Genomic DNA, 15,577 nt, shown 5'->3' on the forward strand with positions numbered 1-15,577 from the left:
CTAATATTAAAATGAACGATAAACATAGTAAAAAATCAATCGAAAGTGTAGCTAAAGCTTTATTTGAACTTTATAGTACAGGTTTATTTAATCCCAAAATTATTTATTGTGATTCAGAAAATACATTTTTTTTCAAAACCTTTACAATATATTTCAAATCATTTAATTGGTACTAAAATAATTCCTGTTAAAAGAATAATAATTAAAAATAAATCTTATCCTATACATTCATCTTTAGCTATAATTAATAGAATTTGTAGAACTATTAGAGATATGGCTGATAATATGGGTTTAGAATATATTCAACCTCATGATATGAATAAAATTATACATAATTATAATTATACTTATCATAAAAACATTATCTAAATTAAATCATAAAAAAATATTACCATATGAAGCAAAAATAAAACAAAAATCTATTGATTTACCTTTACATGAATTAAATCATAAAATTATGAAACAAAAAGGATTTAATTTACCTCCTGGTACATCAGTAACAGTTTATAACACAGATCAATTAAAAAAAAAAAAAAAAATATTACCAGATATTTATATAGTAGATAATTTTGAAAAAGGTAAATTTAATATTCATAATGATAAAGGAATAAAAATGTCAGTACCAAGATATTTATTAAATCCAGTTCCAAATGCAATTATTATACCTTCAAAAGAAAAAGATCCAATGATGTTTTATTAATAAATAAATACTTTTTCTAAGGAAATATTAAATTCATCCATTAATGTGTTATATTCTTTATTATATTGAGAATTAAAATCATACCCATTAATCTTAATTGAATTAACTTTTTTAATTGGATTTACATGTTTTAAACATCCAGGTTCAGGATCTTCATAACTTAATCTAACTTGATTAAAATCAATTTCTAAAATTAAACTTATAGCTTGTACTAAATCATTAGCATTAATTATAATTTTACCACTATTATCAATTAAATTTGCTATTAATTTCATATTATTTGTTTTTTAATATCGCACTAAATGTTAAAGCTATATGTTTATATAAAGCACTAGCATTATCAGTATTAATTTCAGTTTCTCTTGTAATTATTTTTGATGTTTCTTCATTAACTTCAGGATAATGTGCTGGTGTTTCACTATTGTTATTATTAATAATAACTTTACAATTAGCACTAGAACTATTATGTTCAGTATTATTCTTCCCTACATGGGGTGAGAAATCACTTATTTTAATCATAAAAAATAATGATTTTAAAAATTTTTGTTTATTAACTTACTCATCTGCTAATCCATTAGGTGTACCAATTATACTTACTACATATTTTTTAACTGCATCTAACATTATTTGTTCATGGTTAGGATCTTCTAACAAATCAGTAACAACTTTTTACAAGCAGTTGAATAATAACTTTCACCTGTCTCCAATTTATATTTTTTACCTGCTTCAATATTTGGAATATTACGTTTTTTTAATAGTTCTTCTACTTTAGGAATTACCATTAATTTGTATAATGCAGCAGATAATTGAAGTATTGGACAATAACCCCTAATTCTTCCTTGATATTCACTATTACCTTCATATTTATCAACGAAAGTTTTATATGCATCTTTAACAAGTAAACTTGTAAATACTGCATTTGCTGACCTTCTTCTTGGAGTACTATGTAATTTATAAATATTCATAACACCAGTATCTCTATAATAGTTATCATTAGCCCTTTTCACTTTTTTCCCTAAATTCATCATATGCAGGATTATATTGGACAGTTGGATCATCGAATGGTTTATCATATTTTACTGTTCTTACTTCACTATCTAGCCATTCATTGAAAGATTTAATCTTCTTTCCATCTGCTCTATGTTGTCTTCTTTTTGTAGGATTACCATAATTATTTTGTAAATATTCCATATATGCTACTTGATAAGGATCTTGTTTTTTGACTGTCCATCCATTAACAAATTTAGCTCTTTTATGTTGATCTCTTATAATAATATCTGGAATTCCATCATCATTAATATCTTCTTGTTTTACTGACCAATGATATCTTGCATCTTTATTCTTATTATGTTTGTTAACATATTCCAAAGCACCGTTATATGTTTGTGCATCTCTAACTTTTCTAACATCTTTTTTTAAATCAAGAATAAGATGTGCTAAAGCTTTCATATTCTCATCAATTAATGTACTATCAGCACCATGATATTTATAATGACTTAAATCATCATCAAAAATATATTTAGCATCACCCTCTGTAACATATCTTTTAGGTTCTTTTTTAATAATTGGTGGATATATACGTGTACCATCTTTATTTCGTGGTCTACGTGTTCCATATATCACATCTTGTTGCATTAAAAAAAATGATTTTAAAAAAAATTTTTTTTATTCAATTTTTATATTTTGATTATTAACATCAATAATCATTTTTTGATGACCAGTTAATTTTTGATAAACTGAATAAATTTGATCTTTAGTATAAGGTAATGGTATTTGTTCAATCATATATCTTAATTGTTGTTTAGAGAAATTAGGAAATATAAATATAGTACTTACATTAGCTTTAACTTCAGCAGGTAAAGATTTCCAAAATTGTACAGCGAAAAATACAGAACATTGAATATGAGCTAATTTAGTAAATAATTGATTAAAATAATTAGTAGGTTTTTTAAATAAAGGACTATTAGCACAATCTTCAAAAAATATTATAGTATGTAAAGTTAAATTATTAAAATTATTAATATATAATTTTTCAAATAATTCAGATATTTGATTATCTACTATTTTATTTTCCCAATGATTATTTTTAATTTCATTATAAAATTGTTTCCATTTTAATATATCTTTAACTATATCTTCTGCTTGATTTTCAGCTACATATAAAATTGGGATTTTAATTAAAGGTTTTAATGATTCAAATGTAGGATCATTTTCTAATCCATTTTTATTAATATAAATTAATAAATGAGTTCTAGGACTAATATTACTAATTTTAATAATTTCTCTAATTATACATTGAGTTTTACCCACTTCTTTGTCTACCTACTGCTATCTTTAAAGAATGTTCGGGTACATTTACTTCTCGATGAATTCCACTTATTACTTCTTCATTTCATTTCGGTTTATTGTTAGTTTGTCATGCCTCACACATTTTAAATATAAATGTCATCATGAATTTAAATATATTTTATTACTTTCAATCAAAACCAACCGATTTATGATAATTCAATCGATTTTAGCCGTTCATCCTTTAGTTTATGTAGCGCGAGTGGGAGCGAGTGCGTAGCACGAAGCTCACATAGCGCTCTGTGTGTGTGTGTGTTTTATATAAACAATAATCAATCATATTATCTAATGCATCAATATTAATATCGTTTTCCATAAATTAAAATAATTTCATAATAAGCATTCTGTCACTTCATTATTTTTTAATGGAATCTCTTTATACATGCTTTGCACAAGAATTTAAAGATTGTGATTTTAGTGCAATTAATATTAAACCTTCGTTTTCTATCGTTAAAAATAAAAATGTAATAACATTAACTGTAACTGTGTATAATAAATATCATAATTTATTAAGAAAACAAATTTATAAATTTATAGATGAAAAATATCATCCTACTATAAAGAATCCTTTACAAAATATAACGCCTGAACAATTGGATCAAGCTTATCAAATATCTAAAATGGAATCATTAAATCAAATCTTTAATAATGATTTGAATAAATATAATTCTTATTTAGGTAAATTAAATGTATTGCAACAATATGCTAATACATTAGCTCAGCAACAACAAACTCAAGAAGAAACACAGAATTTTTAAAAAAAAACTAAAAATTTCTAAGAATTTCTTTTATTGATTCTTAGGGCACTTTATTGAGATTAGTGGTATGCCTAGATCTTTCATGACCTCCCTATCCATTGGATTGGAAGAATCAAGTTTAGCACTAATCTTGTGCCTTCGCCTCGGAGGATCGTTTTCATAGTTGGACAAAAGAAATAATAAAATATTATTTATATATATTGTTTTTTTTGAATTTTTGAAACTAAAATATACCAAATCCCAGGCGTCCTTAAAGGACGCCTGCGTCCAATTTGGTATATTTTAGTTTCAAAAATTCAAAGTAATTTTGTTAAAATTTAAATCATTTTTTATAAATGTCGAATTATAAACCTGAGGTCATAGAAACCTATTACAACAAAAATAGGTTAGATATTCCTGAAATTAGAAATTTAAAAGATATAGAAAAACAGAGAAGAGTGTCATTTACAAATGCAATTATATTTGAACAACCAATACCATTTTCAGCTTTAAGACAAAATAGTGAAATATATGTTATACCTTATGAAAAAGAAAATAAATAAAAAATAAACATAATTTCTTTGTTTATTTAATTCTTTGACTAATTGTTCTACTGACCATAATGAAGAAAAAACATTAGTAACATAAATTGTCTTTTTCGTATCGTCTTGAGCATTGCTATTCGGTGAAGTGTCAAAATTATCAAAATAATCATTATAGAAATCGAATGTAAAAAGAAATTCATCCTCAGACATTAATAAAAATGAAGTGATTATTGTTTTTTTATTCAAACTAGAGCTTTAAAACTATCAGGATCGATTGAATTCATGTCAAATACTGTTTGGAATTCATTATTATCAGGTATTTTATGTGAAATGAGTATATTATTAACTTCAGTGTTCGTTGATTCATATAGAAATGCATGATACCATCTTCCAAAATTACTCTCTAATAGAGTTAAATGAATCTCTAAATAATGAATATTATTAGTAAGTGGTGGCTTTTTGTTATCAGTTATTGGTACTGAAACTTTGATATTTCTTTGTTTGAAGAATTCGATCAACTCTTTATGAACAAAATAAAAATCTTGGAAATTTCTATGTTTGATGATCATGCCAATTGGCTTGATTATAAAATTGTTAAAATTACCAAGTTTGTCATCTTTGGGTTCAAAAAATAAAGCAACCGCTGTAGCATCTGGATCTTTTTCTTTCATGAAATCTGCAAGTTTTGTAACTGAATAGTAATCTGTATTCATAAAGAGTGAAGTGATGATGTGACATTTTTAAAATTGTGTATTCTGACCATTCGTTTATAAAAAATAAAGTTTGCCATGCGACCAAACAATATAACCGTCGCTTTTTGACTACAAACCTCTGACCAAAGATAAATTGAATAGGATAAATGTCCGGCCAAACATAACCGGGGACAATTCGTGCTGGTTATACGAGGTTTTTGATAGGTTTATGCGAAAAGTGTCATAAAAAGTGCTATCGTCCCTATGAAAAAGTTTCGCGTTCTCTCAAAATTGAATGCTCATTCAAATTTTCTATCGAATTGTATGGCTCACAAAAATCATTTTGATTATTGTTGCGAGCGGAGCGAGCACACTCGGGGGATTGAAGGGGTCTGAGACCTCCGGAGGGGTCCGAAGGGCACCTCCGGAGGTCTCAGACCCCTTCAATCCCCCGAGTGAAAAGTAAAGGTCGGGAATGATCACGAGGTCCCTAGGGGCCCCGCCCCCGGCCCCCTGTCGTATATACAAAAAAAAAATGATTTTATTTGAATTATTTATTTTCTTTTATCGGCTGTCTTGGCGGTTTAGGGTCGATTTTGGCCATTTTTTGTATATATCGATAGAAAATTCACCACAACTTTTAAAAGAAAGACGATAATATCGTTAAGCCTGTTTACAACATAAGAACAAAGCGTGTTGAACAGTGAATGTCTCTTTTTGTCTCATCTTTATCGAGTTTAATAGGCGATGGTCACTCGGTAGGTCAAGATGATGTTCTTGTTTTCCGACAAGTAGGAATGGATACATATTCCAAAACATATATATTTTTAAAAGCTCAAAGAATGGTCCTTGAAACGGTCAAAAATGACCTTGAAAAAATCCAAGCAGAGGGTGTGTCTCAGTCACTTGATTATATTCTGTATTTAGTCGAGAGTCTTCTAATTTCTGATTTTGGAGGTGTTTTTCAGAAAGCAAAAAATGCAATCCAACCACTGAGGAAATTTATTGAAAGCGAGAAATTACCTGTAACTGTCAAAAAACAATGTCAAAAAGTTTTATCAGAATCGATTGCACTTTCACGCGTTTTTTCAATTATTGAATGTACAATTCCATCACCAAGCGAGCCAGCATCAGAGAAGCTTCAAGTTCAAGTCCAAAATCCAGAAGATATTCTTCTTCTTTGTCGGATATGTGAAGAATATGTTCCATTATCGCTTATTGAATCTCATTCAAAATCATGTGTACGTGCCTACGAATGTGAATTCAAAGTCATGACAGTTGATGATCGGATTTCCAAGCTACAAAATTCAATACAAAAAACAATTCTTTGCCATGAATGGCCTGACACCGAAGATAAGTGTGTCAATACATATCTTCCAATGTTTCATCTATATTTACTTCTTGAGAAAGTACGTAATGCAAGTACAACGTCAACATATGATGCAAATGTAATATCATTAACAAATCAATCACTTAGGTTATTAAAAATCCCAAACGATCGCACATGCCTACCAATGTTATATAAAGCAAAAGAGCTTACAATCCAAAAGCTTCATGCATGCTCCAATCTAAAAGATGCGAAAACGGTTTCTGAGAGCACCCTGTATAACCGTACCGATAAAAAACCGTCGCCCAAACAAGTCTCAATAACAGATTTCGAATTCATTAAGGCAATTTCAAGTGGAGCTTATGCACGTGTATTTCTTGCAATTAAAAAAAAGACAGGTGATATATATGCAATTAAAGTAACATCGAAATCATCTCTTGCACAAAAAAATCAAATACAACGTTTATTAAATGAGAAGGATATACTTCTCCAAAATGATAATCCATATATTGTAAATTTCTGTATGTTTAATATGCTTAAATTCGAAAATAATTTAAAAAAATAAATTAAAATTTGACAAAATGTAATTCAGAAGATTACGAAAAGTGTCAACTTTTAAATTTTTTTTTTTTTAAATTATTTAAATTTAAGTTTTATAATCTTCATCTAACACATAGACTATTCATTTATTGGTAAACATAATTTGTACATTGTTATGGAATATCTTCCAGGAGGTGATTTGTATTCACTTCTAAATAACATCGGTTCTCTTGATGAAACTAATGCCCGCATCTACACAGTTCAAATAGTCAAAGCTTTACAATGTCTCCATGATAACGGAATAGTTCATCGCGATCTTAAACCAGATAATATTCTCATTACAAAAGAAGGTAAACTTAAACTGACCGATTTTGGTCTAAGCCTTTACGGATCGACTGATCATTGTTTAACCAATGAAACTTCCAATTCCAGAATTGCAAATGATAATGAATCAGTTGTAGGTACACCAGATTATTTGCCACCAGAGATCATCTTATCCCAGCCACATGACTTTACAGCCGACTATTGGTCATTAGGCGTTGTTGTTTATGAGTTAGTTGAAGGCATTCCGCCATTTCATAGGAACACTGAATCTGAAACATTTTTAGCCATTTTATCCAACCAAATCGATTGGAATCATCTGGCAAATGACATGAGTAGTAATTTGATCTCATTATTAAAGGGTTTATTACAATCTGATCCGACCAAACGGTTAGGCGCGAATGGCATCCAAGAGATTATGGATCATCCATGGTTCCAAGGTATAGACTGGGAACACATTGATGAATTGCCAGCGCCATTTATTCCTGAGATCAGTGATTCATTTAGTACTGAATATTTTGATCAAAGATATGCATGGAAAACGAATGACGACGATATAATTGAAGATATTCGAGTTGCAAATGAACAAAAAATTGATTCCAAAGATTACATTGACGATGATTTGGATGAATGTATATCACAATTCCCTTCAATAGATTTGAAGAAATTGTCGCAAACAAATAACGAAATAATGAGAAAAATGAAAAGATCAAAGAGTAATATGGTGCATTTGGATATGTTGGGATATGACGAGCTACAATTTTCAAAGAGTTTCTGTTCGACAAATAAAAAAAGAAAAAAGAAAAATAAAATGGCTCTGACGTCAGACGAATTTAAATACATAGATTCAGACACATAAATAATTGTTTTAATTAATAAACTTTTTATAATTTATATAATACATATTGTTTTGATTAATGAACTTTTATAATTTATATAATACATATTGTTTTGATTAATGAACTTTTATAATTTATATAATACATATTGTTTTAATTAATGTACTTTTATAATTTATATAATACATATTGTTTTGATTAATGTACTTTTATAATTTATATAATACATATTGTTTTGATTAATGTACTTTTATAATTTATATAATACATATTGTTTTGATTAATGAACTTTTATAATTTATATAATACATATTGTTTTGATTAATGTACTTTTATAATTTATATAATACATATTGTTTTGATTAATGTACTTTTATAATTTATATAATACATATTGTTTTGATTAATGTACTTTTATAATTTATATATTACATATTGTTTTGATTAATGTACTTTTATAATTTATATAATACATATTGTTTTGATTAATGAACTTTTATAATTTATATAATACATATTGTTTTAATTAATGAACTTTTATAATTTATATAATACATATTGTTTTAATTAATGAAATTTTATAATTTATTATTACATAATTAATAGGTATGACATTTTTAATTCGCTTTTGAATTACATAAATTATTTTTTTTCAATTATTGTAGATTGACACTTTTCGCTTCACCAAATTCGAATTTGAAAATTTTCAGGTAACCCCAATTTATGAATGCTGTTATAGAAGAAATTGTTCAATATGATGCAATTTATCGTTCTGATGGTCCAGGATATGTTAACTTTAGAAGGCACTTCTTGAAGAAAAGTGAAAAGACATTAAATCCAAAATTTAGGGCAAACACATATCTTCCTTTAAGAATTCTTCTTTATGAAACAACTCGTAGTCATGCTAAACATTCTCTAAATGACCTTTGGCTCCTAATGCATATGTCTCGGAAGAAAAACTTTGACCTACCTATATCAACTTCTGATATAGAAATTATTCCATGGCACCAGATTTCAGCAGCTATTACAGTTCCTGGCCCTGTATCTGATTTTAGCTTTGCCCCATCATCCAGAGATACATTTGCTTTTTCAACAATTGATGGATCATTACATTTTGCAATTGTTGAAACATTACATCTTAAAATTCTCAGTCACATCAATATACCAAATATTGTCTTTCTCAAATTTAAGTGGATTTCTCCATCCATGATCGTTGGTCTTGGATTTATCTCATCCATTTTTGCAATTTCGAACCAATCGCATTTATACGAAATAACACTTCAATCAACTCCTTCAGAGATTGAGATATTCAACGGAAATACAACGATTGTTATTGTTGGAGATATTTGTGGAAATATTTACAGCATCGATTTTTCAGAGATATCAACTACAAAGAATGACAATCTTATCTTTAAACAACCAACAACAGCAACGATTAGTAATGCCTACATTGATCCCGTCAAAATTTTCAATGCCAAAAAACCAATAACATCTATTCGATCACCCAAAGATTCTAACATCATTCTTTGTGGGACTTCAGATGGTGACATTTATATCATCACTGTTGAGCTCAAGACCTCTCGCAAATGGAAAGGGCAATTTTCAGAACTGAAGGCGAAATCCGTCCAGAACATAAAGTTCAACAAACTCACAAAAGAGGTGAAACCGTCGTCAATTGACAGCATTTCATCGGTTTTCATCAACTCAAAAAATTACGTTTTTGTAAACACCAGAAATGAAAGAGCAGCACTTTTGTGCTCGGATGACAACCTGAAAACATTGCATCTTTTAAAGCAATATAGAGTGCCTTCCCTAAGAGCAAAATGTCCAGGAGCTTTGAACGATGTAAATGGCAAATGGTTATGGGCAGCTGGAACAGATATGGGCGACTTAATCATAGAAGAAGAAGGCGAGGAAATAGTAATCTTAACAATGCACGAAGCAGCAATTACAGTAGTACAATGGTTGCCCGGCGTAAGAGCATTCATATCAGCGGATTCTGCAGGATTAATGAGTATTTGGACAAAACAAGTAAACTGATACAATATTAGAAATCAAAAATAAAAATTAACGATGTGTTAGAAGAAGCTTTTATTTGGTTTTAAATTAATGAGGTTTTCAGCAACTTGAAAACAACTGTAATTAAACGGTCACATATGTGATATCAAAGTATTCAAACAATTAATTAGTTTACGAAAAGCGACACGAAAACAAATAGTGTGAAAGGTCACATAGTTACTTCTGCCCTTTTATAATATGCAAAAAAAGAAAATTACAAATGAAATTGTTACACCAAAAATACTCAAGTCGAATTTTCTTGATGAAATCAATAAAGAAATTGTTACACCAAAAATACTCAAGTCGAATTTTCTTGATGAAATCAATAAAAAACAAATTTTATGTGAATTCGAATTCACATTGCAATGTCTTTTTTAAAGAATAAAGTTTAAAAATTGAAACGAGCATCAAAAGCTTAACCTTGTGCAAGTCTGCGAATTGGTTTACAAACCTTTTTTGGAAAGTTTAATGATCAATAAAAAAACATTAAGTGTTATTTGAATATATTTTAAAACAAATTACATATGTACATCAAGATATCAAGCTCGCGAAGAAAGGATGTCTCAGTGCGTCTCTTGCAGTGATTCTTTCTGTATGATCAATACACATTAATTTTTGTAACAAGTCTAAAGCATCTGCATTTCTCATGTACGGCTTCATTAATGCGATTCTTTTCTCAAATCCTCTTTCTTCACAATTATTTATAGCATTTATATAGCAATCTGTTAGTTCCACTCCGAGTTTATCAATGTATTGCAAAATTTGATCTTTCCCGAATATGTTACCAATACTTTGTAACACTTCAATATAATTCGTACCTGTAATAAAGCCAATTTCAAATAACATTTCGGCCATTACACATCCGGCGCTCCATACGTCAATGCCATAATCATAAAAATGATATCCGATTAAAAGTTCGGGAGCTTTATATCTCATAGTTGAAACACGAACTGTATATTGTTTATATGGATAATAAAGTTCCGAAAGTCCCCAGTCAATAAGTGTAAGTTTTTGTTGTTTATGATGAATTAAAACATTTCCTGGTTTAATATCTCGATGCATAACACCAACTGAATGACATCTATCAAGAGTATGGAGAAGAAGAAACATGTAGTATCGAACATCTTCAATGGTAAAGGAGGGATAAAGTTTGTCTGGGGAATCAAATTGGACATAATCAGTTACAATGGATAAAGTTCTTGTTAGAGAGTCAACAATGGCATCACGGTATTGGAGGACATTGGGTGTTAAAGAACGAATGCGATTTAAAATAAAAAATTCCCTTTTCACTTTATCATATGAAACTTCTTTAAGAACTTTGATGGCACATAAACCTTTGTCACTTTGACCGACAAATACTAGAGAATATTTGCCACAGCCAATGGGTGAAATTATTCTGTATTTTTCGATATCCCCATATTTAATTTCATATTTTTCAATTTCTTTAACTGGGTCAGGAATAAGAAACTGATTGAAGTATGTGTATACTGATGAAATTGTATTTATTTTATAGTGAGTTATTGGGTGGCTTCGTGTTTGATTAAACGGTTTCATTGATATGTAACAAATACATTCTAAAACGGTTAGATCATTTTGTAACTTTCATTTTGTTATTGCCCTGTGTGGGCAACCTAGGTTTCCTACAAATCGCGAATTCCATCGAAAAAATTTGAATGGTGCGCCATTTGTCAAGTTGAAAACCCAAAAGATTTCATATTCCAAGTCTCCACACAGGGATCATATTCACAAAGAATTATGCAACAACATTTTTGGACATTTTCCCAACAAAACCAGAGGAACAATTCTTCGATTATCAAAACAGTAAAACATTTTTGAATCTACCATTCGTGGATGATACCACAAATGGGAAATGAATATCGAAAAGTGGCAAACATATGAAGGTAGAAAAGAAAAAGCCACGCTAACAAGGGAATGTGGAATGCATACGCACTTTTATACGCGCTTTTCGTTATAAACCATTCAAATACGCACTTTTTTGAATCCACGCTAACCGTAAAAAATTCCAATTTTTTTTGATTTTTTTAAACGACAAAAATCAAACTTAATGATTTTTGATGAAATTAATATATAATATAGCTTATATAAAGTAATAGAATAATTTAATGCTAAATCTTCAAAAAATTAATTCTAAAATTAAATAAGATCAATTTAAAAAAATATTTTTATTTTTAAATTCCAATAGCATTAATCGAATCTACACATTTAAAAACATATATCTATAATGTTTTATTATTAAGATATTTTGTATAAATGGGAAAAACCGATGATATTTTTCGGAAAATTGAGTCGCATTCAATTATTAAATGAGTATTCAATTATTTGACTCATATATGATTTTTTGTTCGAAATACAAATATCTCCATCAAAAATGATAAATAAAATATTTTATTAATATTAATATATGAATGAACATCAATAATTATTGCTTATTATATTAGTGTTTTATTAATTTCTAAATCTCAATTTGATTGCATTCAAAATTTAGATGATTATTATAAATAATACATACTAATATATGCATACATTATTTATTATTAATTATTCTATTCGATCATTATTATATATCATAATAAATTTTACACATTTATCATTACTAATTAATCATAATATTCATCATTATTTGTTATTTATTATTAAACATTATATTTATCATTCTTTATTATTTATTATCACTGATCATTTATTATTATGTTCATTTAAGGATAACATTTATGTATAATATTTCTTAATGACATTATGCATAACATTATACATTACATTCTTGAGAACATTGATAAATAACATCATAAAGAACATTAATAAAAAACATTATACATTATATTATGAATAACATTATACATTACATCAAATAACATTATACATTACATTATGAATAACATTCTTATTAAAGCTTTCTTTAACACTATGATTAAATTTAAATTCGATAGCATTATAATTAAGATCTTTGAATACTGAAGAAATTAGTTTCTTAAAGTCTTCCATTATATTAGAAGTAAAATAAGTTTTATTTTTTATAAAACGATGAAAAAATCAAATAACGATATTGATAGAAAGTCTAAAGAAATTGATAACAACTTCAATAAAATAAGTAATCAGAATGGAGATATTTTAAATAATACATTAATAAAACCAATTCATGAAAAATATTTATTTGCTCAAAATGGTATTTGTGCTCTAATTGCTTATATGGGATCTGGTAAATCATATACTTATTCAAAATTAATTGCTCAACAAGAAGTATTATTCAATAATGGATTTTTTTATAAATCAATTGTTATAAATTTTGCTAGTAATTAGTCTATTTGCAAAATCAGTTCAAACAAAAATATTACCTTAAAATTGTGTGAATAATTGTGTAAATTCTGTATAATTCGATCCCGTTCATATATGATTATTATAATATGTTTTATTATTAATTGTAATATAATAATTTTATTCAATTACAACTATATTACATTTTGTTGTTGATGATGCTAAAATTTTTAGCATATCTTGTATATGGTAAAGGTAAGTTAACATTAATATCATTATAATAATTACTATCATCATATGATGATATTATATAATCAATTGTTTCATTAAACATTATATATTTTATCTTTATAAGAAAATTATGTTATTCGAATTATATATATGTATAATATCAACTATATATGTAATTAATTCTGTAGTAAATACATTAATAAAAATATATATGATATTGATGATAATGACAATCACAATGACGAGATCTCTGTTTATATTATATTGACATTATACTGCTAATAAGGTCATAACTAGAGGATTTTCGAGAAAATTAACACACTTTTTTGATAATACACTGAAAATCGAAAAACCGCTGGAAATTGGTAAATATTCGAAAATCGAAAAAACATGCACTCGAAATAATTTTTTTGAAAAAAATCCAAATTTTTCAAATAAAAATTGAATAGATAACGGTTATAATTACATAATATTATCAAAACTTTGAATTTTGAATGATGGTGAATTCAATTCAATCGAAAAGTAAAAATTATCACTTCACTTAAATGAACAACATTGATCAGTATATTTGGCTTTACAGCAACAATATTAAAAAAGAATTATGATATTCGGTGATAACAGTAATTTAAATGAAGATAACAATGAAGATGAAATTCCAGTAAGAAATATATTCGAAGTTTTGATTAATAACAAAAAAGAAATTGCTTTAATCACTTTAACAAGATTCAATATAAATGAATTCCTCATTAATCGGTCATACACATAGTTATAATGATTTGACAGATATTCACACAGCATCAAATACAAAAAATATCACATGTTCAACAATTATTAATTTTGCTTTTAATTCATCTCCTTCATATTCAAATTTAGATATCGATGTTCCTTCAATTGCAGTTATTAAAAACGATGCTGTTTTAGAAATAGGTCCTTATATAGATATGCATGATAAAAATGGGTATGATATCGATAATAAAGAATATGGAAGATTATGTTTTGATTCAGTAACACAGAAAAAACAAAGTAATAATACTTATACTGATATAAGTGCTTCATCATATTTCATTGCAACTACATTTGATACATTTGAAGGAACTTTAATATAACATAAGAATGCCCTCATTTTTTCATCTGCAATAGGAAATTGTTCAGGTGCTCCTTCAATTTCTTTTAATTTTTTTATTCATACGTTTTAATATAACTATTGTATGTGTTAGAAGAATTTGGTCTAATTGAATTTCGTTCTTGAAGTCTGCTTTCTTCAACAAGTTGTTCAAATAGCATTTAATAAAAATGTTTTATATGAACTTTTTTATTAATAAATTAAGGTCTTGAAAACGAATTCTAAAATTAACGGTTATTCATTTAATTTTTTCCTGAAAAAAAGTGGTATAGAATTGAAAGTTTTATCGTATCAACCGGCGTTTATACTATAAAACTTCTAATTTTTATATACGAAATTTTTCAACTTTTTGATGGATCATAAAACGTAAAGTAGTGAAAACAAAAAGCAATTCATTATGCACAAACGAAGACTCATAGGCTGGCACAAAAATTCGCACAAAAAGTTATCAAAAGTGACACTAATAAACTATACAAAATATAAGTAAAAAATGCAAAACATTTTCAATGTCAATCAAATATAAAAAAGATATCGATTTAAAAATGGAACGAATTCAAGCAATAGCAACGTTTAAAAGTCTAGGCATGTCGCAACATGAAGCTAGGCAGCAGATTTTTAATGGAAAACATATCAGTCATGATTTGCTTAGAAAAGTTTATACTTCTATTGATAATGGCCAGCAAATAGCCCCGATCTAAATCCGATCGAGCACCTGTGGGGGTACATGAAGCGAATTGTAGCAAAACATCAAATAGACAATAAGCAACAATTGATAGAACTTCTTAAGCAAATATGGATCCGGTTTATAAAAGAAGAAGAGAAATACAAGATTCATTCGAAAAATT

General features: G+C 27.5%; 4 protein-coding genes across 4 annotated transcripts; 2 read left to right on the forward strand and 2 right to left on the reverse strand.

The window, feature by feature from the left end:
- Nucleotides 1–1,693: 1,693 nt before the first annotated feature.
- Nucleotides 1,694–2,335, reverse strand: GO595_003443 (uncharacterized protein; the record flags this gene model as incomplete). The annotated part of the gene is made up of 1 exon (XM_067916464.1): nucleotides 1,694–2,335. One exon carries the CDS (start codon nucleotides 2,333–2,335, stop codon nucleotides 1,694–1,696), a length of 642 nt encoding a protein of 213 aa, XP_067776387.1.
- Nucleotides 2,336–5,727: 3,392 nt separating this feature from the next.
- Nucleotides 5,728–8,067, forward strand: GO595_003444 (AGC family protein kinase; the record flags this gene model as incomplete). The annotated part of the gene is made up of 2 exons (XM_067916465.1): nucleotides 5,728–6,868; nucleotides 7,025–8,067. 2 exons carry the CDS (start codon nucleotides 5,728–5,730, stop codon nucleotides 8,065–8,067), a joined length of 2,184 nt encoding a protein of 727 aa, XP_067776388.1.
- A 703-nt stretch (nucleotides 8,068–8,770) lies between these two features.
- Nucleotides 8,771–10,087, forward strand: GO595_003445 (uncharacterized protein; the record flags this gene model as incomplete). The annotated part of the gene is made up of 1 exon (XM_067916466.1): nucleotides 8,771–10,087. One exon carries the CDS (start codon nucleotides 8,771–8,773, stop codon nucleotides 10,085–10,087), a length of 1,317 nt encoding a protein of 438 aa, XP_067776389.1.
- Nucleotides 10,088–10,636: 549 nt separating this feature from the next.
- On the reverse strand, nucleotides 10,637–11,659 carry GO595_003446 (Casein kinase II subunit alpha; the record flags this gene model as incomplete). The annotated part of the gene is made up of 1 exon (XM_067916468.1): nucleotides 10,637–11,659. One exon carries the CDS (start codon nucleotides 11,657–11,659, stop codon nucleotides 10,637–10,639), a length of 1,023 nt encoding a protein of 340 aa, XP_067776390.1.
- Nucleotides 11,660–15,577: the final 3,918 nt, after the last annotated feature.

The sequence above is a fragment of the Histomonas meleagridis genome, assembly GCF_020186115.1.
Source record: "Histomonas meleagridis strain 2922-C6/04-10x chromosome Unknown contig_202, whole genome shotgun sequence".
NCBI lineage: Eukaryota > Parabasalia > Tritrichomonadida > Dientamoebidae > Histomonas > Histomonas meleagridis.